Source organism: Beta vulgaris, chromosome 7 (genome assembly GCF_026745355.1).
Source record: "Beta vulgaris subsp. vulgaris cultivar EL10 chromosome 7, EL10.2, whole genome shotgun sequence".
Classification (NCBI taxonomy): Eukaryota; Viridiplantae; Streptophyta; class Magnoliopsida; order Caryophyllales; family Amaranthaceae; genus Beta; species Beta vulgaris.
This window is the reverse complement of record NC_079208.1, coordinates 16,946,665-16,967,139: the sequence shown is the minus strand read 5'-3', so window position 1 is coordinate 16,967,139 and position 20,475 is coordinate 16,946,665. Positions and strand designations below refer to the sequence as shown.

At 36.2% G+C, this 20,475-nt stretch overlaps 2 protein-coding genes and 1 pseudogene across 2 annotated transcripts; 2 read left to right on the top strand and 1 right to left on the bottom strand.

The window, feature by feature from the left end:
* Positions 1 to 119: 119 nt before the first annotated feature.
* LOC130589476 (DNA-directed RNA polymerase subunit alpha-like) lies at positions 120 to 5,331 on the bottom strand (annotated as a pseudogene).
* An 11,909-nt stretch (positions 5,332 to 17,240) lies between these two features.
* On the top strand, positions 17,241 to 18,583 carry LOC125491824 (protein FAR-RED IMPAIRED RESPONSE 1-like). The gene is made up of 2 exons (XM_048633900.1): positions 17,241 to 17,626; positions 17,965 to 18,583. The coding sequence occupies exons 1-2, from the start codon at positions 17,241 to 17,243 to the stop codon at positions 18,581 to 18,583; spliced, it is 1,005 nt and encodes a 334-aa protein (XP_048489857.1).
* Positions 18,584 to 18,655: 72 nt separating this feature from the next.
* On the top strand, positions 18,656 to 19,858 carry LOC125491825 (protein FAR1-RELATED SEQUENCE 2-like). The gene is made up of 2 exons (XM_048633901.1): positions 18,656 to 19,335; positions 19,621 to 19,858. The coding sequence occupies exons 1-2, from the start codon at positions 18,656 to 18,658 to the stop codon at positions 19,856 to 19,858; spliced, it is 918 nt and encodes a 305-aa protein (XP_048489858.1).
* Positions 19,859 to 20,475: the final 617 nt, after the last annotated feature.

The window sequence follows — 20,475 nt, the reverse complement described above, 5'->3', positions numbered from 1 at the left end:
GATAACTTGAATGATTTTATTTGAAAAATACAACAAACATCAAGATAGTAGATCAAAACACAAACATGGTAGAAGTTAAACATGTTTGAATCAAGCTAGTAGATCAAAATCAGCATTTACTATATGTTATTCAAAAGGTTCAATAATGTGTGTATATTGGATTTTTTGAGGCAATTGTAGATCCTTGGTGGAAATTCTAATTGGTCAATAAAAATATATTTCAATGCAATTTTTTTTTTTTTTTGTTTTTCCTTAGTTTAGCCAATTTCTTGTGAAGGTAAAAAGGGATAAAGAATCTTTGTGTTGATTGTCCTCTAAATGTAAGTTTTCTTCTTCTGCATGTAGAAAAGGAATAAATAAATCAATTAAATTTCGGGAGGCTTCATAAAGTGCTTCTTTCGGAGTTAAACTGCCATTTGTCCATATTTCGAGAAAAAAGTATCTCTTGTTTTTCATTCTCATTTCCATAAGAATGAATAATATGATTCACGTTTCGAACAGGCATGAATAAACATCTATAGGATAACTTCCGTCTTGAAAGTTATTTGGTGCTTTTATATGATATCTGCGATTTCTCTCAAATTGTAATCCAATACACAAATCAATTGGTTTCGTCAAGCTATTTGTCAACTATTTCAACATAAGGTGGTAAGATGATATCTTGAGTAGTTACACACCTGGGGCCCCTAACGTAAATAGCCGCCTCACAAGTTCCATATAGATTACTTCTCAATACTATTTCTTTCAAATTCATTAAAATTTCGTGTACTGATTCTTGAATACCTAATATGGTCGAGTATTCGTGTGGTATTTTCTCAGATTTTGCAAGTGTGTTGAATCAAGAACAGATAGTAAATGCCTTTATTATGGGCGCTTTATTCTCTCTCCACTTATGAAAGGTCAAGGTGATACAATAGGCATTGCGATGCGAAGAGCGTTGCTTGGAGAAATAGAAGGAACATGTATCACACGTGCAAAATCTGAGAAAATACCACACGAATACTCGACCATATTAGGTATTCAAGAAGTCAAAGCTGTCACCCCCTTTGACAACCCCCTCCTGATATGTCACATTTATATATAGCTTTTAGATGCATTTTGATTGCATTTAGAACTCCTTTTAGAGCATTTAGGTGCATAATGAAATGAATTACGTAAGTTGTGCTCTACTACTCCCCGTTTTCGTGTTTTGATCATTTTCAGGTTACTTTGATGCAAATTGATTATGATTACCTAAGATCAAGCCTATTAATCATTGAATATGAAGATATCTTGCACAAGGACCAAAATGCATCCATTCGGGACAATTTCGAGTTAGAATGAAGCAAAGAGTTAGTGAACGAAGTGTCAAAACTGACACTTGTTCACTATTTTGGCCATAACTTTTGATATACAATTTTTTATCAAGAAATTCAAGTTGGGTTGGAAACTAGAGTTCAAGGGATTTCCAATGACAGGTCACACGCCCCAATCCGACTTCTGGTTTGAGAGATACAACCTTAGCAAGTTGACGCAAAATCGCAGTTTTCTCGCCCGGTCGACCGGGCAGTTTCGCCCGACCGGGCGAAATTAAAATTTCACCAGGATACAAGGCATGTTAGCCCGGTCAACCGGGCGAGAAAGGAGCCAAAATCACTTACGTGCCCGACCCGGCGGATTTAGCTTTTCTGTCCTAACTCTCAGATCACCGTTGCCCGGTCGACCGGGCGGTTTCTCGGGACGGGTTTTTTTCGCCTTTTTTTAGCCGGTTTTGTAAAAAGTATAAATATGTTTTTAGTATTTTCGATTAGACTATCGTACTTTCTACGTTTTTAGGGCTAAACACTTAGTTTTTCTCTCTCTAGTTTTGTATGAACTTTTACATTTGAAGATTATAGAGTTCGTTGATTTCCTTTTCATTGTTCTTCAATCATTCGGTATTCCTCTTTACTTTCTTTAATTTAATGGATTCTTTTACTTTGATCATCTTTATTATTATCATGAGTGAGTAGTATATTTCTAGGGCTTAGAGAGGGAAGCCATGTTTATACCTTTTTGTTATGGTTTGATGTTCTTCGATAATTGGATTGAAATAGAATAATTCTTGTTGATTTGTTATGTTTGTTTAATTCATGTAATTGCGCAATATCATGAGTTATGTCTAGCTAATAAGAATTAGAATCGAAAGATCGTATTCATTAGAGGCTTGTTACAATAGGCAGGTTTGATTATGTTGAGCGACCGTACTGGCATATGTTAATCTAAGAGTTGTTAATGCATGACCAAGGATTAACGAAATACTCTAGTTATTCGAACCTAATCCAAGTATTATTGAACTATATTGTAGTGATTAGATTGGTATAAGCATGGTGCCCTAGGTTTTTAATTATTTGATAAACTTATATCATTTTGTGTTCTAGTTTACTCTAGTTTAGTTATTAATTCTTCAATCGATTTTCTCTCTTGAAGTAGTTGAATAATTGATCATAAATCTATAGAACTCCTCTCCCTATGGATCGACCCGTATTTGCCAGTTTCTACTAAACAAACACCGTGCACTTGCGGTATATTTTAAAACACATCACCTCCCCTACCCCAAACTTGAATGATGGATCTATGCGATTTTGCTCTAACAACTTTGATTCAAACTTGGTAGAAGTTAAACATTTTTTAGAGAGCAAGGAAGAAGAGAAAGGTTGGTGGTCATTTGGGTGGATTCCAGTGATAGGGTACTGCCGTACAGAATTGGGTGAGAAAACGGTGTTTTGAAGGGGGAGGTTTGGGTTGGTTGATGGTGGGTCGGAATTTTTGGTGGATAGGGGTGCTGGCACATCAGGGAGGAGAGAGAAAGAGGTGCGTGGTTTGAGGGTTTCGAGGCGGCAGGGGAGGGGTGGTAGGTTTGGGGTAGGGGAGGGGGTTGTCGAAGGGGGTGACAGCTTTGATGGTGGTTTTAGAGAGTTTACCTGTTGTAGAAGGTTATTGACCTACTGAGACCATTTTCATAAAACATACACCAAAGTTGGGACCACTGAGAAATAATAAAAAAATTGGGACTGAAAATGACGAAATGCCCATAGTTAGGACTGTTCCTGTCAATTTACTACTAATGCGTTCTTTTTTAAAAGATAAAATCATACACTATTCATTATTCGATAATTCTAATAAGGAAGAAGTGGTAGCTCATGTGGAGTACTATCTTGGATTTCAGGGTATTGTCTAGGTTTCGAATCCTCATCCCAACAATATGTTGGGGCTAGGGGTAATTATCGCACGAGTTGAACCCAAACCGTACTCGGTTCTGCTCGTCCTGTTTATCGTAAATTCATATTCGACATTTAAAAAAATGTTGATATATCTAGTAAAATTATAGACTAAATTCAAAAACTAACATGAATAAACATATTTTATTTCATATTTACACGCTAACCAAATGTACATAAAAAAGCGCCAAACTAGATTTAAAAGGGGGTTACTATTTACTCCCCATATAATACTAAAAATCGCCCGTATTTTACTCACTACATTCCTAAACTACACTCACTTATACCCCATTCACCCTTCACTCTTCACTCTTCACTCTTCACTTCCACTCTCACTCACACTCATTATTCTCTCTCACCTTACTCCAACCTCCCAACCAACCACCACCAATCACAACCACCACACCACTGCACCACCGCACCACCGCCACCACCGCCAACAAAATTGCTGGAACACCACCACCTCCACCACCATTGCAAGGAGATCCGGTTAAGAATGAACCCCACCTCAACCACCACCACCGGCAGGACGCTAGCGAGGAGCATGGGTCCAAGAAAGAAGGAGAAAGAAGTTGGAGAATCCTCAAGCCAGGTAATGAATCTTTCCCATTATTGTTTTTGTAATTTCGCCGGAAATTGAGGCGACCACCACCGGCCATTGATTGGCTGCCGCCAAGGGAACGAAACGTTTTTTTGTTTCCTCCATGGAGGAAACGAAGTAGATCTTCGTTTCCTCGGTGGAGGAAACAAAAAAGAGTCTCGTTTCCATGGAAACGAAACACTTTTTTGTTTCCTCCACCGAGGTCTTTGTTTCCTCCATGGAGGAAATGAAAAAACATTTCGTTTCCTCGGTGGAGGAACAGAAAAAGTGGGTCGTTTCCAAGCTTTTGAATTTCGATTTTTTTTTCCTCGTTTGTTGCATGCTTGCTGTTTTTAATTTTTTTTTGTTGTTACATGTTTTATTTAATTTCGAATATTTAGTAATTATTATGTGTTTTTTTGTAATATTTTGTTACATGTATTTTTAAATTTTGAATATTTAGTAATATTAACATGTTAATTACTATGTCAGAATTTTAATATAATAATAATTAGATGTAGTATATTAAATGTAATTAGTTAAATTATTAGTATGGTAATAATTTTATAATTAGTTAAATTTTATATATGTTAATATAATGTGTTAATAAATTAAGATGTATTAAATAAATGTAATATGTTAATAATTCTATAATTATATTAATTAAATGTAATATGTTAATAATTTTATAATTATATTAATTAAATATAGTATGTTAATAATGGATAATTATATTAATTAGATGAAGTATGTTACTATTTGCAGCTGATCGAGATTCCCATGGAAGTACAATGATACACGGATAAAGGCTTCCCTCTGCCCCCAATCTAACTAAAATGACTACGGCGCTGAAGATATGAGCAATAGGGAACAAATCTTGCGCACAAACCATCCAATGTGCGTCTATACACGCTCCTCCTTTCCAGGTAATGCGCTTGATTGTTGCTTTGATCTGATCGTAGTATACACCTCTATAAACTTCCGGATGAGGAACAATCTCATTTGCCATACTTGTGCAAACAAAACTCCAATGTTTTTCCCCACTCAAGAAAGCATCTGCAACAGATTTAAATCCGCAGTTGCCATCTGCCTTGACATTCATCCATCTAACGATGTACTGACTAATAATCCCCGGAATGGACTTGTGAAATGGAAATGCGCTAGACCCGTCATCATAATCCACGCTTTGCTTACCTACAACAATCAAATTATGTTATTAATATTATAATTACATAAAGATCAATATTATAATAATAAATACATATAATAAATAAACATATTACCTGTAGAAGTTGACATGCTCATAATTGAACCTACTGATCTGCTACCTCTCGTTGACGACCCATGAGATGTGTACTCAAAATCACTCTTGTTGCGCTTCGTACTTGGATGGTTCTTTCGTGGTCTTCCTTTGGGGTTCTCAACGACATCAGGCTCAAAAGCTGAACAACCTGGATTACGTAGATGATCCTCTAAAACCCGTGTAGCACTCTCGTATACGTGTTTCCTCATGTCGTAAAAGCTCTAAACAGTAATGCGAAACTCGACCATTTAACATATGCAAAGCCGCATTCCTGTACAAGATCCCATGCCGACGCCGACTCTCCTTCATGTCATTCTTAACTTTTTTTGACCTGATTTTCTATTTCGCTATGAGCAATAGAAAATATGGTGTCCAATGCAGCTGTACTACTGAAAACCCAAGATTTCAGAGCTGAGTGTGCACTTTCGACTCGGCTAGTCCACGTATTCCCAAGATGAAAAACATTGTCCGTCCATGCCCGAACGAACTTCTCTTTGTACACAAGCCAAGTATTTTCAACATATTCTATGATTCTAGTCCACTGTTTGTACACATCTATCTCTCATGTTTTCAACGGCCGCTAAATAACCCATATCGGAGGTTGAGTTGATTATCGGATACCAACTTCTCTTTAAGAATCTCGGGTCAGCATCGGGGTTTCCCATAATGACATTCACTCTACTCTGCACATCTTTGCAAAAATGCCATCTACATAACAAATGTGCAGAGTTAGGGAACACTTCCCATACCACTTTCATAAGTCTCAAATCACGGTTGGTTATGAGTGTAACAGGGACAATATTCTCCACGATATGCGACTTAAATTTATCTAACATCCAATTGTAACTATCTGCTGTTTCATTAGGCATCAGAGCATAACCAACAATAAAGTTCTTGTTACAAGGTGTCATCCCAATGAGCTCCAAAAAAGGCATGTTATGTTTGTTGGTTTTGTACGTTGCATCCATACCAACAACATGCGGATAAGTACGGAGGATATCTGTTGATCGAGGGTGTACCATGAACGCCTGTGTCATCACATTTGTCTGATCGTCTTGCTGTATCCAAAAAATGTAGTTGCGCTCTCGAGCAATGTGTAGGAATTGCTGCATCACATCTCTACCATCCATTGCTTCCCTTATATCCTTTTCTTTCAGGTTGTACAAGTGTCTCATATTAGGATGATCGTCGGGAAATTTCTCATTAACGACTTTCATGATACTTGCAGGCCTAACATGCGACTTCATGTTATCGCGAGCGAAAACCTTCGCAGCAGGACTAAGACCGCTAACGGGTTGGTGGCCCTGACGGTAATGAATAAACTTGTGATTATGCATGCCACTTAGCCCTGGATCTGCTTTGATCACCCATTCCATTCGATCAGGGTAAGAAAAAAACATAAGCTTAATTTTCGCTCTACACCCACATGCTTTTGTTTTTGTAGCTACATGTTCTGCTACGCTAAGATCCCTACCTTCACCCCGATATCTTTCACCCCGGTTACATCTCATATACACATACTCATTCCCATTGAATCCGAGTTTATGATTTCACGAAACAACCATCACAAACCCAATTTCAAGTGCCCTAGATTTCACCCAAGATTGTACTTCCTTTTTCTCACCCCAAATTGTTTCATTATAAAACATGTGATTATAATCTACATAATCACCCCCAAAATCCGGCAAATAAACCTATAACATTTAAATATATAATGATCATTAACTAAATTTTTGCACGACGATTATAATTAATTCCAATACTACGAAAACATGAATTTCAACTTATAATTGTACAACATTAATGTATTTTCACAAAAATAATCAGAAACACTCACTTTTAACATATTACATTAATTGATAATAATTACTAATGATACTAATTTCCATGTTAAAATCAATAAACATTACAATTAACAAAAAAACATAATATTCGAAAAAGGTGTTTTTTTTCGAATATTATGTTTTTTTCGAAAATATATAAAATAAACACATAATATTCAAAAATAAAAACATATTATTCGTGATTTTATATAAACACATATTATTCGAAATTAAACAGAATATTCAAAATAAATACATAACATTCGAAAATTTATAAAAATGACGAAAATATGCACAGTATTCGAAAAATAGGAAACGAAAAAGGACTCCGTTACCATGGTAACGAGGAGTTTTTTTGGTTTCCTCCACGGAGGAAACGAAATTTTGTTTCGTTTTCATGGAGGAAACCAAATAAAGGTTTGTTTCCTCCGTGGAGGAAACCAAAAAACTTTCGTTTCCTCGGTGGAGGAAATGAAATTTTGAAATGTTACCAAGCGTGGTGGCCGGAAAAAAATAATTCAAAAACTAACCACTTACCTCCGGATGATGATGGCGGTGTTGACGGTTCTTCGTCCGACATTGTCACGGTGGTGGTTGGCCTCAGTAGTGGTGGCTTCGATGATGGTGAAGTTGGCTCCCGGTGGTGGTGCTCAAGTTGGCCCCCGGTGGTGGAGCTCAAGTACACCCAAAAAATGGTGGTGGTGCTCCGGTGGTGGTGGTGTTCAAGTACACCCAGGAATTGGTGGTGGTGGTGGTTGGGTGATGGTGGTGGTGGGGTGGTGGTCGACCAAGTGACAAGCTAAGGAAAGTGAGTGAGTGAATGAGAAGTGAGAGAGGAAGAGTGCATGAGTGGAGTGAAGTGGGAGGGGCAAGGGGAGAATATAAAGGCAAAAATACGAGCGATTTTTAGTGAAGACGGGCGGTAAATAGCGATGGAGATTTAAAAGGATATATAATGAAAAGATATGAATTCTTTAATGTAAAGAATTGTATAATAGGATATGTCGTATAATAACTTTTTCTAAGTGTTATACCCCATAATAACTTTTTTAAGTGCTTTATGTTATAATTTTTTTTAATAAAATAATAATCGAGCCTGTTCATGAGCTTTTCGAATCGAGGTTGGCTTAGTTTGGCTTGGCTCGTTAAGGTCTCGAGCCGAACCCGAATATGAGTCGAGCTACCACAATCGAGTTTTGACCAAGTTGTGCCAGAATTGTTCGTGAACATGCCTATCTTATTATCACCCCTAGTTGGGGCATTCCCCTTGTGGTGGGAATGAAAATTTAGGCTTGTTGTCTTCTGGCTGTTTAGCTTTGTACCCAACCTCTGATTTGGTATGCCCTGCAGGCTAGTAGTCTAGCAACGGTTAGTTTTTGGACCAATTATCTTTCTTAATAGAAAAAAAGAATTGGATAGTTTTAATCTAATGGTTGTGAGCATTTTCTCATCAGATGACATCTTTTTATGTACTACCTCTATTTTTTCAATCTATATAGTTTGACTTTTATACTTGTAAAAACAAAATTTTGTCCATTGGGTGTCTTAATTTACAAATAAGGAAAAACTACAAAAAAGTTGATATCTCAAAGATATATGTTAAGATGAGGTGGTGACATGTGATCATAACACCCACTGGGATCAACTTTAAGACAATCAATCAAACACTACAAGAACAATAATACTAAACCACACACAATTTGAAAATATAATTATAAGAACAATAATAAATCACAAGCAACACAAGTGATTTATACTCCCTCTATTTTTTTTTATCATTCTCACTTTCCTGTGCGTGTCTCCCAATGTACCTCTTTGAACTTAACTATCTTTTATTATATATTAGTAAAAATTATAACGATTGAATATTAATAATGTATTAATTGAGACGAATTAAACAAGACCCCACATGACTATATTTTTTTCTTATAAATTGAACAAAATTGAGAAGATTCTCTCAAAGTATGGATAGTGTCAAGATTCTAAATGAAAAAGATAAAAAAAAAACATAGGGAGTACTTAATAAACTCATTCGATGTGAATGATAAAAATCACGAGACTTATAAGGAGTGCTCACGTTTTACTTCTCTCATATGATATATTGAGTAAAAAAGAAATCCAAATTAGTCTCACAAAAGGTTCATATCCAAACAACAAGAGCATACATAAGAGAATTAACAACGAAAGAAGCAAAGGTGAAGATCATCACAAAAAATGCACAGGTTTTGTCCAACAACAATTCTTGGCAAACCAGAGCTCTAAAATACAATCTAATCTTCTAGATGGAAGCCTCAGATGTCCGGAAATAAGTTGTTAAAGTTTCAGAATAGACGGATTATATTACCCCTCGATCGGATCTTTTTATGATAGTTGACTAGTTGTGCACAGAAAAACAAACCAATGGTTGATCTTAAGAAAAATCCTATGCCTCTCTCTTTTGCTTCTTTTATTTGTATGACCGAAACCTTTTGTAATGCTTTTCTTTGTATAACAAAATACACCCCTAAAGCTTCCAAGAGAAGCTACAAATAACTTATAACATTCGAGCCAAATAAGTAATCAGTAGACTAGCCTCTGCTCTCTTTTTCTCTCTCTTAAACCCTAGCCTCCCTCAGACCCTTACCCCTTCTTCATCAATTAGGGGCTGCTATGGATGTTTTCATCCATGGTAAGCCCCTTTTCTCCTTTTATTTTCAGTTTTTAGTTCATTTTCTTGTTTTGTTCAATAAATTAGTCTCTCTTCATGAGATTTTCTCAAACCCTGTTATGGGGTTTTTAGTTTCTATTTTGGAAATCTCCTTCTCCCCTATGGGAGTTGTGAGTATGGTCTTTTGTTTTTAGGTATGAGAAATTATTCTCATTGGTTGAAGTTCGAGACTCAACATGAAGGTATTAGAATCTCGGATGCGGTCAACCTGACTCGATCAATAATGTTCTTCCCAAACTATATCAGAATGATAGACTTCCTGTTGAGTTCCCTAGTTTGAGTTTTGAATGATGACAAACCACATTGAACTATTATATTGCATGCATGTTTCTGTATACATGTGTAGGTGCCAAAGTACGAGTTCAATGGATAGAAAGACGAAGCTAGTGAAGCCAAGTCTTGAAGAATTGCATGAAGACCAAGATCAAGTTGTAGCATTTAGGTCTTAGATGCAATGTAAGTGGTATAAAGGTTTGGATGCACTATAAAGGTTTGAAACTAGAGAGATGAGCTAGTTGTGGATGACAAGAAACCTCGGTTACTTGTCATACACAACTACAAGTAAAACTTGGTTGATTGAAACAGTCTGGGAACAGGTCTGAACCAGTCCTCAAGGTTTTACTTCATGCATTCGTATTTTAGGAAAGTTTTCTTTCCGCACAAAATTGATTTTCAAAATACACGGATGCATGGTTTGTTGTGTGAGCAAGATTTCTTAATTGTGGTAAGTGTGTTATATGATATTATACTGAGTATATTCTCCTTGGAATAATTTCCATATTTCCGAGGAAAATATACTCTCATAATATTATGTAACATTTACTTACCAAAGGCTTATTTAAGAAGTTTTGCTAGCACACAAACCTTAAGCTTTTGCACGCATATTTTGAGAATACTCCAAGCAAAAGCACTTCATCTCTTGAACTCTCAAATCTAAGCAAAAACCCGAATACCACATAGATCTTAATTTACTCTCATTCTAAGCGTGTAAGGCTGTTTGTTTTTGAGAGAAAAACTAATTATATTTGAGCATTATGTGAGTTCAGTTTGCTGGGAAGTTGATCAGGGATCAACTTCATTTGAACCATCATAGTTGGTGGTTGAGTCGAACTTCCATAGGTGGAAGTTGGGGAATCATCTTGTGCATAGGTGCATAAGTGATTGAGTGTAATTCTTTTGTTATCTGAGTTGATTAATAAAAGAGTGAGTGAGTGGAGGACGTAGACTTATTAGAAGTCGAACTCGTTAAATCCTGGTGTTTTATTCATTGCTTTTATTTCCGCTGCTAGAGAACTGTTCTTTACTGTTCTTACTATAATCGAAAAAGTTACAACATTCGGACAAACACTCAATTCACCCCCCCTCTTGAGTGTCTCTTGCACTTTCAATTGGTATCAGAGCCTAACTTCTTGAAAGGGTAACACCTAGAGAAGGAGGACATAATGACTACTCAAGAAATGACCAGTGGACCCGGAGGATCAAGGCTACCAAAGTTCAATGGAACCAACTATCCTTGGTGGAAGAATTGCATGAGAAATCTGATCATTGGCACAGACTATGAGTGCTGGATGATCATCAGGAATGGACCAAGGAAGGTGGCTAACAATTCAGATGGAACAGAGAAGAAGGAGAGTGAGTACACTACTACAGATCTGAAGACCTTCGAGAAGAATGCAAAGGCCATGTCACTACTTCAACAAGGTATTCTGAATGAGGTAAGCGTATATTAGCATGCTCTACTGCTAAGGAAATATGGGAAACCTTAGAATTAGCCTATGAAGGCACTAGTGAAGTCAGGAATCTAAAGTTGATATGCTTATGTCTAAATATGAAACTTTTGATATGAACCGAGATGAAAATATAAGAGATATGTTTACTCGTTTCATGACAATTATCAATGAACTTAAATCTCTTGGAAAGACTTTACTAATGAAGATTTGGTGAGAAAGATCTTGAGAAGTTTGACAGGTAAATGGCTCCCAAGGTGACTGCTATTCAGGAGGCTAAGGATCTAACGAACTTGTCCATGAACAACTTATTGGGTCATTAATGACTCATGAGATGTTGGTGGATTCAAAGGAGGAAAGACAACCAAAAGTCGTGGGTTAGCTTTGAAGGGTGAGGAAAATGATGAAGATCTCGATGAATTGGCTCATGGCTAAGAGGTTTGAGAGGAGTCTCAGAACGCAGTTCAAGGGGAAGTCTTGGAAGAACAAGGGCAACTTGAAGAAGACCAGTTCAGCACTGGTTGCTTCAAATGTGGAGAAACTGGACACATGATTAAGGATTGTCCAGCATGGAAGAATGATAAAGGAGGACAGAGAGAGAAGAAAATGACTAAGAGGGCTATGCTAGCCGCCTGGGGTGATTCTGATTCAGGTGGTGAAAGCGAGGAAGATGAAGCCCTAATGTGTGTGACTGCTCTGATTGAAGACATAGACCAAAAGCAGACCAGTTTAGGAAAGAAAGGACACATGTGCCTCATGGCAGGAAGCAGCTCTTCCGAGAAGAACAGGTAACTATCTCTAATATGCAAGAACAAATGAGATATTGTGATAGAGATGAGTTACTAGATTTTATTGATTCTGCTATTGAACAAAATGTTAAAGGAAATGCTGCTTATAAAGCTAACAAAAAGAAGTTGAGAGAGTAACTCGAAACTTAGACCTAAGTGAAAGCCGTTCTGCTGAACTTGAACTTTTTGTACAGAACTGAAAGAAAAAATTTCAGAGCTTGAAATAAGTTTGGATCAGAAGAACTTGAGCTTGAGATGCTAAGACCTCAATCAGATTTTTCAAAAACTGATTTTTATCAAAATAATGATAGAGGATTTAGTAAACTCAAGGAGGCTGAAGTTGAAGGTATAAATTTCGAGTTACTCAAACAGAAAAGCTCTACTTTAGAACATTATGATTTAGTTTTGGTTCATAACTATCGAATTGATGACGTGGAAGAATTGTTCAATGAGTATGTGGATTTGAAAGCTTCTTTTGCTAGCACAAGTGGTCCTAATGTTAATGCGAAGACTTATGTTTGGAATATGAGGGTAAGATCTGTGATCTTCAATCCGAATTATATGAACTAAGAAAAGGCAAGAACATTGCGACCACTTCTAACCAGATCCGAACTGGTTTCAAAACTTAAGGATGAGCTTCATAAGGCAAGTTGGATCTTTCCATTGCTGCAGAATTTAATGAAGCCCAACTTAAGTAACTTGAAACCAAGGAACAGGATTTGAGTGACTGCTTGAGACAGATGAACAGGTTGCTCGATGCTCAGAGTACTTTAAACATTCCGACTTCACAACCTGGTAATCCTCAGAGGTTTGGATTAGGGTATTCTGGAACCAGTTCCCAACAACCACCAAAGTTGGGAAGAGATGAGACTTGGATTTCTGAATTCAAGAGAGGTAAGTACGTGTTTGCAAAGGACATGCATGTATGTACCTACTGTGGTAAGAATGGTCATGTTATTAATACTTGTTGGACTAAGCAAAAACATGATAAAAGAAATCAGTCTCATGTTCACAATGCTCTTTATCAGAAGGGTCACACACACAATTGGTCTAAAAATGGAAAAACATGATAAAACAAAGAAGACCAATGTAAAACAAATCTGGGTTAGAAAGGACAGAGTCAAACCAGTTTCCAAGGACAAGGAACCCAAGAAAATCTGGGTTCCTAAAACTAAACCTTAATTTGTTTGTGCAGGTTAGAGTGAAAGCAAAACCATACTGGTATTTAGACAGTGGTTGCTCAATACACATGTCAGGAGATAAAAGTCAATTTCTCTCACTCGTAGCCTATGAAGGAGGAAGTGTCACCTTTGGAGACAATATCAAAGGTTTGATTAAAGGTATAGGTAAAGTTGGTTGAAGATGCTGATGAGTTCGAAATTGGTACGCTGAACTTTACAGGGGCGAAGGATGAAGAAGGTGCTGAACCAGGCTCACCACACAACTCTCATAGAGAGGAAGAGTCTGGTCCAACACAGAATCAGGTAGCTCAAGAGGTAAGGGAAGGAGATAGTGACTCAGATGCTCATCCACATGAAGATGATGCAGATGAGACCACTATGGAAACTGGTTCACCTGCTCAAAACAACAATGAGACAGGGGGAACCAGTACAGGAATAGGTTCAACATTAGAAGGCACAAATGCAAACTTTGATATGAACAAATCTTTTAAGTACAAGTCCTCTCACCCCACTGATCTAATCATCAGTGATATTAACAAGGGGGTGCAGACAAGGAACTCTACTTTGCAAAACTTTTGTGCATTCTATTCCTTCTTATCAAATGTTGAACCTACTGACTATAAGGTTGCTTTAACGGATCCAGATTGGGTTCTAGCCATGCAAGATGAACTCAATCAGTTTGAGAGAAATCAAGTATGGCATCTTGAACCCAGGACGGAGAACATGTCTGTTATTGGAACTAAATGGGTGTTCAGGAACAAATTGGACGATTCAGGAATTATAGTCAGAAACAAAGCTAGGCTAGTGGTTCAAGGGTTTAATCAACAAGAAGGAATTGATTATGATGAAACCTCCAGGCTTGAAGCTATCAGGATATTAATTGCATTTGCTGCTCAAATGAACTTTAAACTCTTTCAAATGGAGTTAAGACACCTTTCTTAATGGTTATTTGAAAGAAGATGTTTATGTAAAGCAACCCCCTGGTTTTGAGGATAGTGACTTGCCAAATCATGTTTTTAAACTCGACAAAGCTCTTTATGGGCTCAAACAAGCTCCTAGAGCTTGGTATGAGAGACTTTCCAGTTTTCTTTTAGAAAATGGCTATAAGAGAGGATCAGTTGACAAGACACTATTCTTGAAAGAAAGGGAACTGATCTGTGTGGTCCAAATATATGTTGATGATATTTTGTTTGGAGCTACTAATCCTGATTTGTGTAATGAGTTTGCAGATTTGATGAAGAGCGAATTTGAGATGAGTATGATGGGAGAACTTGGATTCTTCCTTGGCTTCAAATCAAGCAAACCAAAGATGGAATCATGATCCATCAACAGAAATACCTCAAGGAGCTGTGAAGAGGTATGGTCTGCAGATAGCAAGTCCTATGAAACACCTATTCCAACTTCTACAAAATTGAGCCTTGATGAGAAGGGAAAGGATGTTGAGGGACGCTATACAGAGGTATGATTGGCTCATTGCTTTACTTAACAGCCAGTAGGCCAGATATAGTGTTTTCAGTAGGGTTGTGTGCGAGATTTCAAAGCAACCCTAAAGAATCTCACCTAAAGGCTGTTAAAAGGATTCTTAGATATCTCAATGGTACTGATGATTTGTGTTTGTGGTATCCAAAGGGCAGCAGCATGAGCCTCATTGGATACACAGATGCTGACTTTGCTGGTTTTATTGTGGACAGGAAGAGTACTTCTGGAATGGCCCACTTCTTAGGTTCTTGTCTCATTTCATGGGGATCTAAGAAACAAAATTATCCACAGCTGAGTCTGAGTACATTGCTGTTGCTTTGTGTTGTGCTCAACTCTTGTGGATAAAGTCACAACTAAAGGATTTTGGGGTCTTTTTCGGAAGTGTTCCTATTTTATGTGATAAACAAGTGCAATCAATATTTCGAAAAATCCTGTCCAGCATTCTAAAACCAAGCATATTGAGATTAGGCATCATTTTCTAAGGGACAATGTTGAAAAAGGTAATGTTGAGTTGGAGTTTTGCAGGTCAGAAGATCAACTAGCTGACATATTTACAAAACCTTTGAGCAGAGAAGTGTTCATCAAGCTTCGTACCTTGTTGGGTATGATTAAGATTAGACAATGAGCTCTTAGGTCTTGACTTGTCCCTTTGGCTAGTCAAATGATGTCAATTTGTGTATATATCTCTTTTTCTGTTGTACATTTTGCTTTTGCTTTTTAGGGCGTACAAAGTTCTTATGCGATGCTAACTGATCATCTTAGTACTTGGGTACTTAAGCATAAGTCTTAAAAAGGTAAGTTGGCACAGACCAGTTGCAGACCACTTGGGAACCAGATTCTTGAGGCGGTTATTCTCTGAATATTTTGTTTATTTTTCAAATTTCAAATTAGGAAAATAAATGAAGTGACGGTTGTAATTAAGGCAACTGCAGTTTGCGAAGAATGGATATTATCCGTTTGATTTTTTTTTCTTACCTTCTTATATATATTCTTGCATGTGATCATAATTTCCTTATTTCTCTCTTATTCTCTTTGATCACATATTTTCCTGATTTTTATTCTTTAGTTGCTTACTTTCTCTCGATCAAACCCTAATTTCTTCTTCTACTCCTTTCTTTCTTGAATTCTTGAAACACAAACTGTTCAAGTTTTTCTCTTCTTATTCTCAAGTGCTCAATACAGAGGGAATTCAGTCTCATCATGTCAAAGAGAAGAAGTACTAGGTTGGTTGAAAAGGAGATTGAAGAATCTCCTGAAATTGTAACTAAGAAAGCAAAGGAAGTGGCTGAACCAGTGGAGGATCCGATTGTTTTCTCATAAACACTCTTGATTAGAGTTATAGGAAATTCATATTTTGCAAACTAATGTTAACCTTATAATTAGAGTTGTAGTAGTATTTAATAAGAGTTATACGAATTACTAATTAGAGTTATAGGGGTATTTTGAGTAGTCATAAGAGTAATAATTATAGGTATATCATTATTTTGGTATGTACGTCTTAATTAGAGTTATAAGTTTATTTGATAAGAGTTATAGGAATTACTAATTAGAGTTATATGATTATTTGACATGTAATAATAGATGTAATTATAGTTATGGCATTTCTTGTTATGTACGTTCTAATTAGAGTTATAGGAATATTTGATTAGAGTTATATGAATTACTAATTAGAGTTACATGAGTATTTGACTAGTGATAAGAGTTCCAATTATAGTTATGGCATTACTAATTACATAGCAAGACTTCTTTACAGTTAGTGAGTAGTTAGAGTTATATGAAATGATTATTACAGTTATAGACACTCTTGATTAGAGTTATAGGAATTTATGTGTGCAATACTTTAATTCTAAATTGTTGACTTACCTATTTAATATGCAGAGGCAGGAACTAGTAACTCTACGCAAAGCATAAACATTGCCTCATTAAATCTGTCTACACCACCTAAGCAAAGTACGAACATCACCCCATGAGAAGAACATGAGTTCACTCGAGTTGTTCCAGCAGAATTAATTCCTAAAGTTGGGCAGATTTTCGACAGTCTTAAAGATGCAATAGACTTTTATAATATATATGCTGTAGCATGTGGATTTAATACTAGAATGTCTACCGAGACTCGAGCAAAGGATGGCACTATTGTATTCAAATACATTTTGTGTAACAAGCAAGGAGTGAAGGCAGTGGCTGCAGCAAATCACACAACTAATATTGAGTCGGTTGAGCCAATTTCCCCAACTCAAAAGAGGAGGAGAAAACTTACACGGGTTGGTTGCAAAGCCAAGATTGTTTTCCGACTTCATGAGAAAGGGAAGTATCGAGTTTGGTCTTTTCATGAAGGACATAACCACAAGCTACTAAGTCCTGAAGAAGGACAATTCCAAAAGTTGAAAAGAAATTTGACGATGTATAAAAAAAAATGATAATTGATAACTCTAAACTCAATATTGGAGCAATAAAGACGTACCGAATGTATAAGGAGAAGGTTGGTGGTTATGAAAATGTTGGAGCAACTGTTGGCGACTTCAAAAACTTTGCACGGGATGTTAGAGCATACATTATTGGAGAACATGATGCTGATATGTTTATAAGCACCTTAAGTAGACAAAAGGAGATGAATAGTGGATTTTTCTTTGACTATGTAGCTAATGCGAAAGAAGGTTTGCATAGAGTGTTTTGGGCCGATGCTTTGTGTAGGAGAAATTACTTTGCTTTTGGAGATGTTGTCTCGTTTGATGCTACGTATGGAACAAACATGTACAACTTGGTATTCTGCCCATTTACAGGGATTGACCATCATAAAAGGTAATTCATATAACTCTTATGACTAGTAAAATACTCCTGCAACTCCAATTAGTTACTCATGTAACTCTAATCAAATACTCTTGTAACTCTAATTAGTAATTCATATAACTCTATCAAATACACCTGTAACTCTAATTAGTAATGCATATAACTCTAATCATATACTCATGTAACTATAATTAGTAATTCATATAACTCTAATCAAATACTCTTGTAACTCTAATTAGTAATGCATATAACTCTAATCATATACTCCTGTAACTATAATTTCTCAGTCTAGTCTATCTTTTATGTATCTCCGTCGTATATTTTAAGATTTTTTCCTTTCCTTTTCATAGGTCTGTGATTTTTGGTGCTGCTTTGACATCAAGAGAGAATGACAATTCTTTTGTGTGGGTTTTTGAAAAATTCAAACAAGCTATGGGCAATAAGGAACCAAACTTTATTATCACTGACCAGGATCCTGCAATGAAGAAAGCTTTCCCAAAAGTATTCAATGATGCACAACAAAAATTCTGCATGTGGCATATTATGGGAAAACTTACTGACAAGGTGGGGAAAGGGAAAGACATACAGATTACAAACTCAACTGATACAGAAGGGTTAGAAGAGTCGGAACCTAATGACATGGTGGGGATAGCTGGAAGAAATAAAGAAAAAGATTTCCTCAAGAAGATAAATGCTTGTGTTTGGGATAAAGAATTAGAGCCACAAGAGTTTGTTGATAAGTGGAATGAAGTCATACAAGAATTCAATCTGCAGCAAAATAAGTGGCTTAATGACATATTCAACATAAAGGAGTCTTGGATCCCAACATATTTCAAAGAGAAACCAATGGCTGGCTTAATCCGCACAACACAAAGATCAGAGAGCCAGAATAGTTTTTATGGTAATTTCAATAGTCCATGTGCTACATTGGTTGAGTTCTGGTTGCGTTTCCAAACGGCTGTACAATAACAAAGACATGCTCAAAGCAGTTTGAACAAAGATAACGACACTTCCTACCCTCAACTTATCACCCCTTGGCCGATGGAAGCAAGCGTCTCTAAAGTATACACCCATGTAATCTTTTACCTATTTCAAGAAGAAGTGAGTGCAGCATGTTTCACATGTGGTCATGCAAGGTCTGAAATTAGGGATGGAATGGAATACATTACTATCACTGAAGATAGAAAGAAGAAGAATTATGAGGTCACTTTAGATCCAATGAATTTCGATGCCATATGTTCATGTTCACTATTCGAGAGAGTTGGATTGGTATGTAGGCATGTTCTTTGGGTTTACAAGGCCAAACATTTGAATAAGTTGCCCGATAAATACATCCTCACTCGATGGACGAAGGAAGCACACAAAAGTCATATTCATGAGTTTGGTGAAAATTTTCCTAAAGATTGTGGAAAGGTAGAAATGAAGCAGATAAAATTAGGTGAATTGTGGACTGAAATATATACAACCATTGGTCTCGTTAAAGAAAGGGATGAAGATATTGATGCTCTAATTGAAAATCTAAGAGGCTTCAGGAAATCCATTAAATCGGGTGAGGATAATACGTCAATGACAAAAGACCAAGTCATTCAAGAATTAATAGGATGTAGTGCTCCAAACGAGGTAACTATAAAAGTTCCTGAGAAAGCCAACAACAAGGGTAGGAAGAGGCTCAAATCTGTGAAAGAAAAGACTATTGAGAAGCAACAAAAACCACTAAGAAGGTGTCGACTATGCAATAAAATGGTCAATCATGATGCAAGGAATTGTCCTTATCGAAATCAACAAACTTAAGGTAATTTGATTAAATAATCTGAAATTTTTATGAATCCTAATATAGATAGTTTTTTTACAAAATGATGCTACACGCGGATTATTCATATATTCTTTCCTAATGTGAAGAGAACTGTCTTGCCAAGCCTAATGTATTCAAGATCAATAAAGATCTAATGTGATGACAATGTCATGTTATATGTATACTGTTATAGCTAAATCATGTTTGGCTGTAGAATTTCCAAGGCCTTAAAACCAAGTATTGTGGGGTGTTACTGTGTTACAGGTGAGCTTGATTCATCAAAAGCAGCAGGAAAAATGGTGATATTTGACAGAGGAGATACTGCTCGAGTTGCCAAGGGTGATGCAGTTAAACAAGCTGGCGGTGTGGGAATGATCCTGGCTAACACAGCTGAAAATGGTGAAGAACTAATAGCTAATATAGATAGTTGGTGTTTTTTTTTTATATATTAATGTATTATTGTTATTATAATTAGAATAAAAAGGAAATGCGATGTTGCAAACTTTATAAATATGAAAGTAAAATCATTCTTACCCTTCTTTGTACTCTAATTTCTAAATAGAGTTAGGTCTTTGATTAGAGTTATAAGAGTATTTAATTAGAGTTATAGGAGTATTTTATTCGAGTTATATGAATTACTAATTATGACATTACTTATTAAGAATGCTAATTAGAGTTATAGAAGTATTTGATTAGAGTTATAGCAATTACTAATTAGAGTTATAAAGTTTTTGAGTAATAGCACTAGACATAATAGTTATAATTATAGTTATGGCATTACTTGTAATATACTTCTAAACAGAGTTATAAGAGTCTTTGATTAGAGTTATAAGAATATTTGATTAGAGTTATAATTCTAATTCATAATTTTTTTTATCATAACTCTATTGAGGGCCCTTTGATATATTATAACTCTATAAAAGAATTGACATAACTCCAAACATGCATTGGTGTAACACTATCCCTCTACAAAAGTGGAAAAAAATACTTGTAAATATGTGAGAATTATTTAGCTGCAGCTTCATGAATTATATGTTTACTCTACACCTTCAAACGAGCTGTTTCTTTC

Coding starts and splice junctions, on each gene's coding strand:
- LOC125491824 (XM_048633900.1), top strand. CDS start 17,241: ATGATAATTGATAACTCTAAACTCAATATTGGAGCAATAAAGACGTAC. Junction 17,627..17,964: donor GGGATTGACCATCATAAAAG/GTAATTCATATA, acceptor TCCTTTTCATAG/GTCTGTGATTTTTGGTGCTG.
- LOC125491825 (XM_048633901.1), top strand. CDS start 18,656: ATGGAAGCAAGCGTCTCTAAAGTATACACCCATGTAATCTTTTACCTA. Junction 19,336..19,620: donor CAACAAAAACCACTAAGAAG/GTGTCGACTATG, acceptor GTTTGGCTGTAG/AATTTCCAAGGCCTTAAAAC.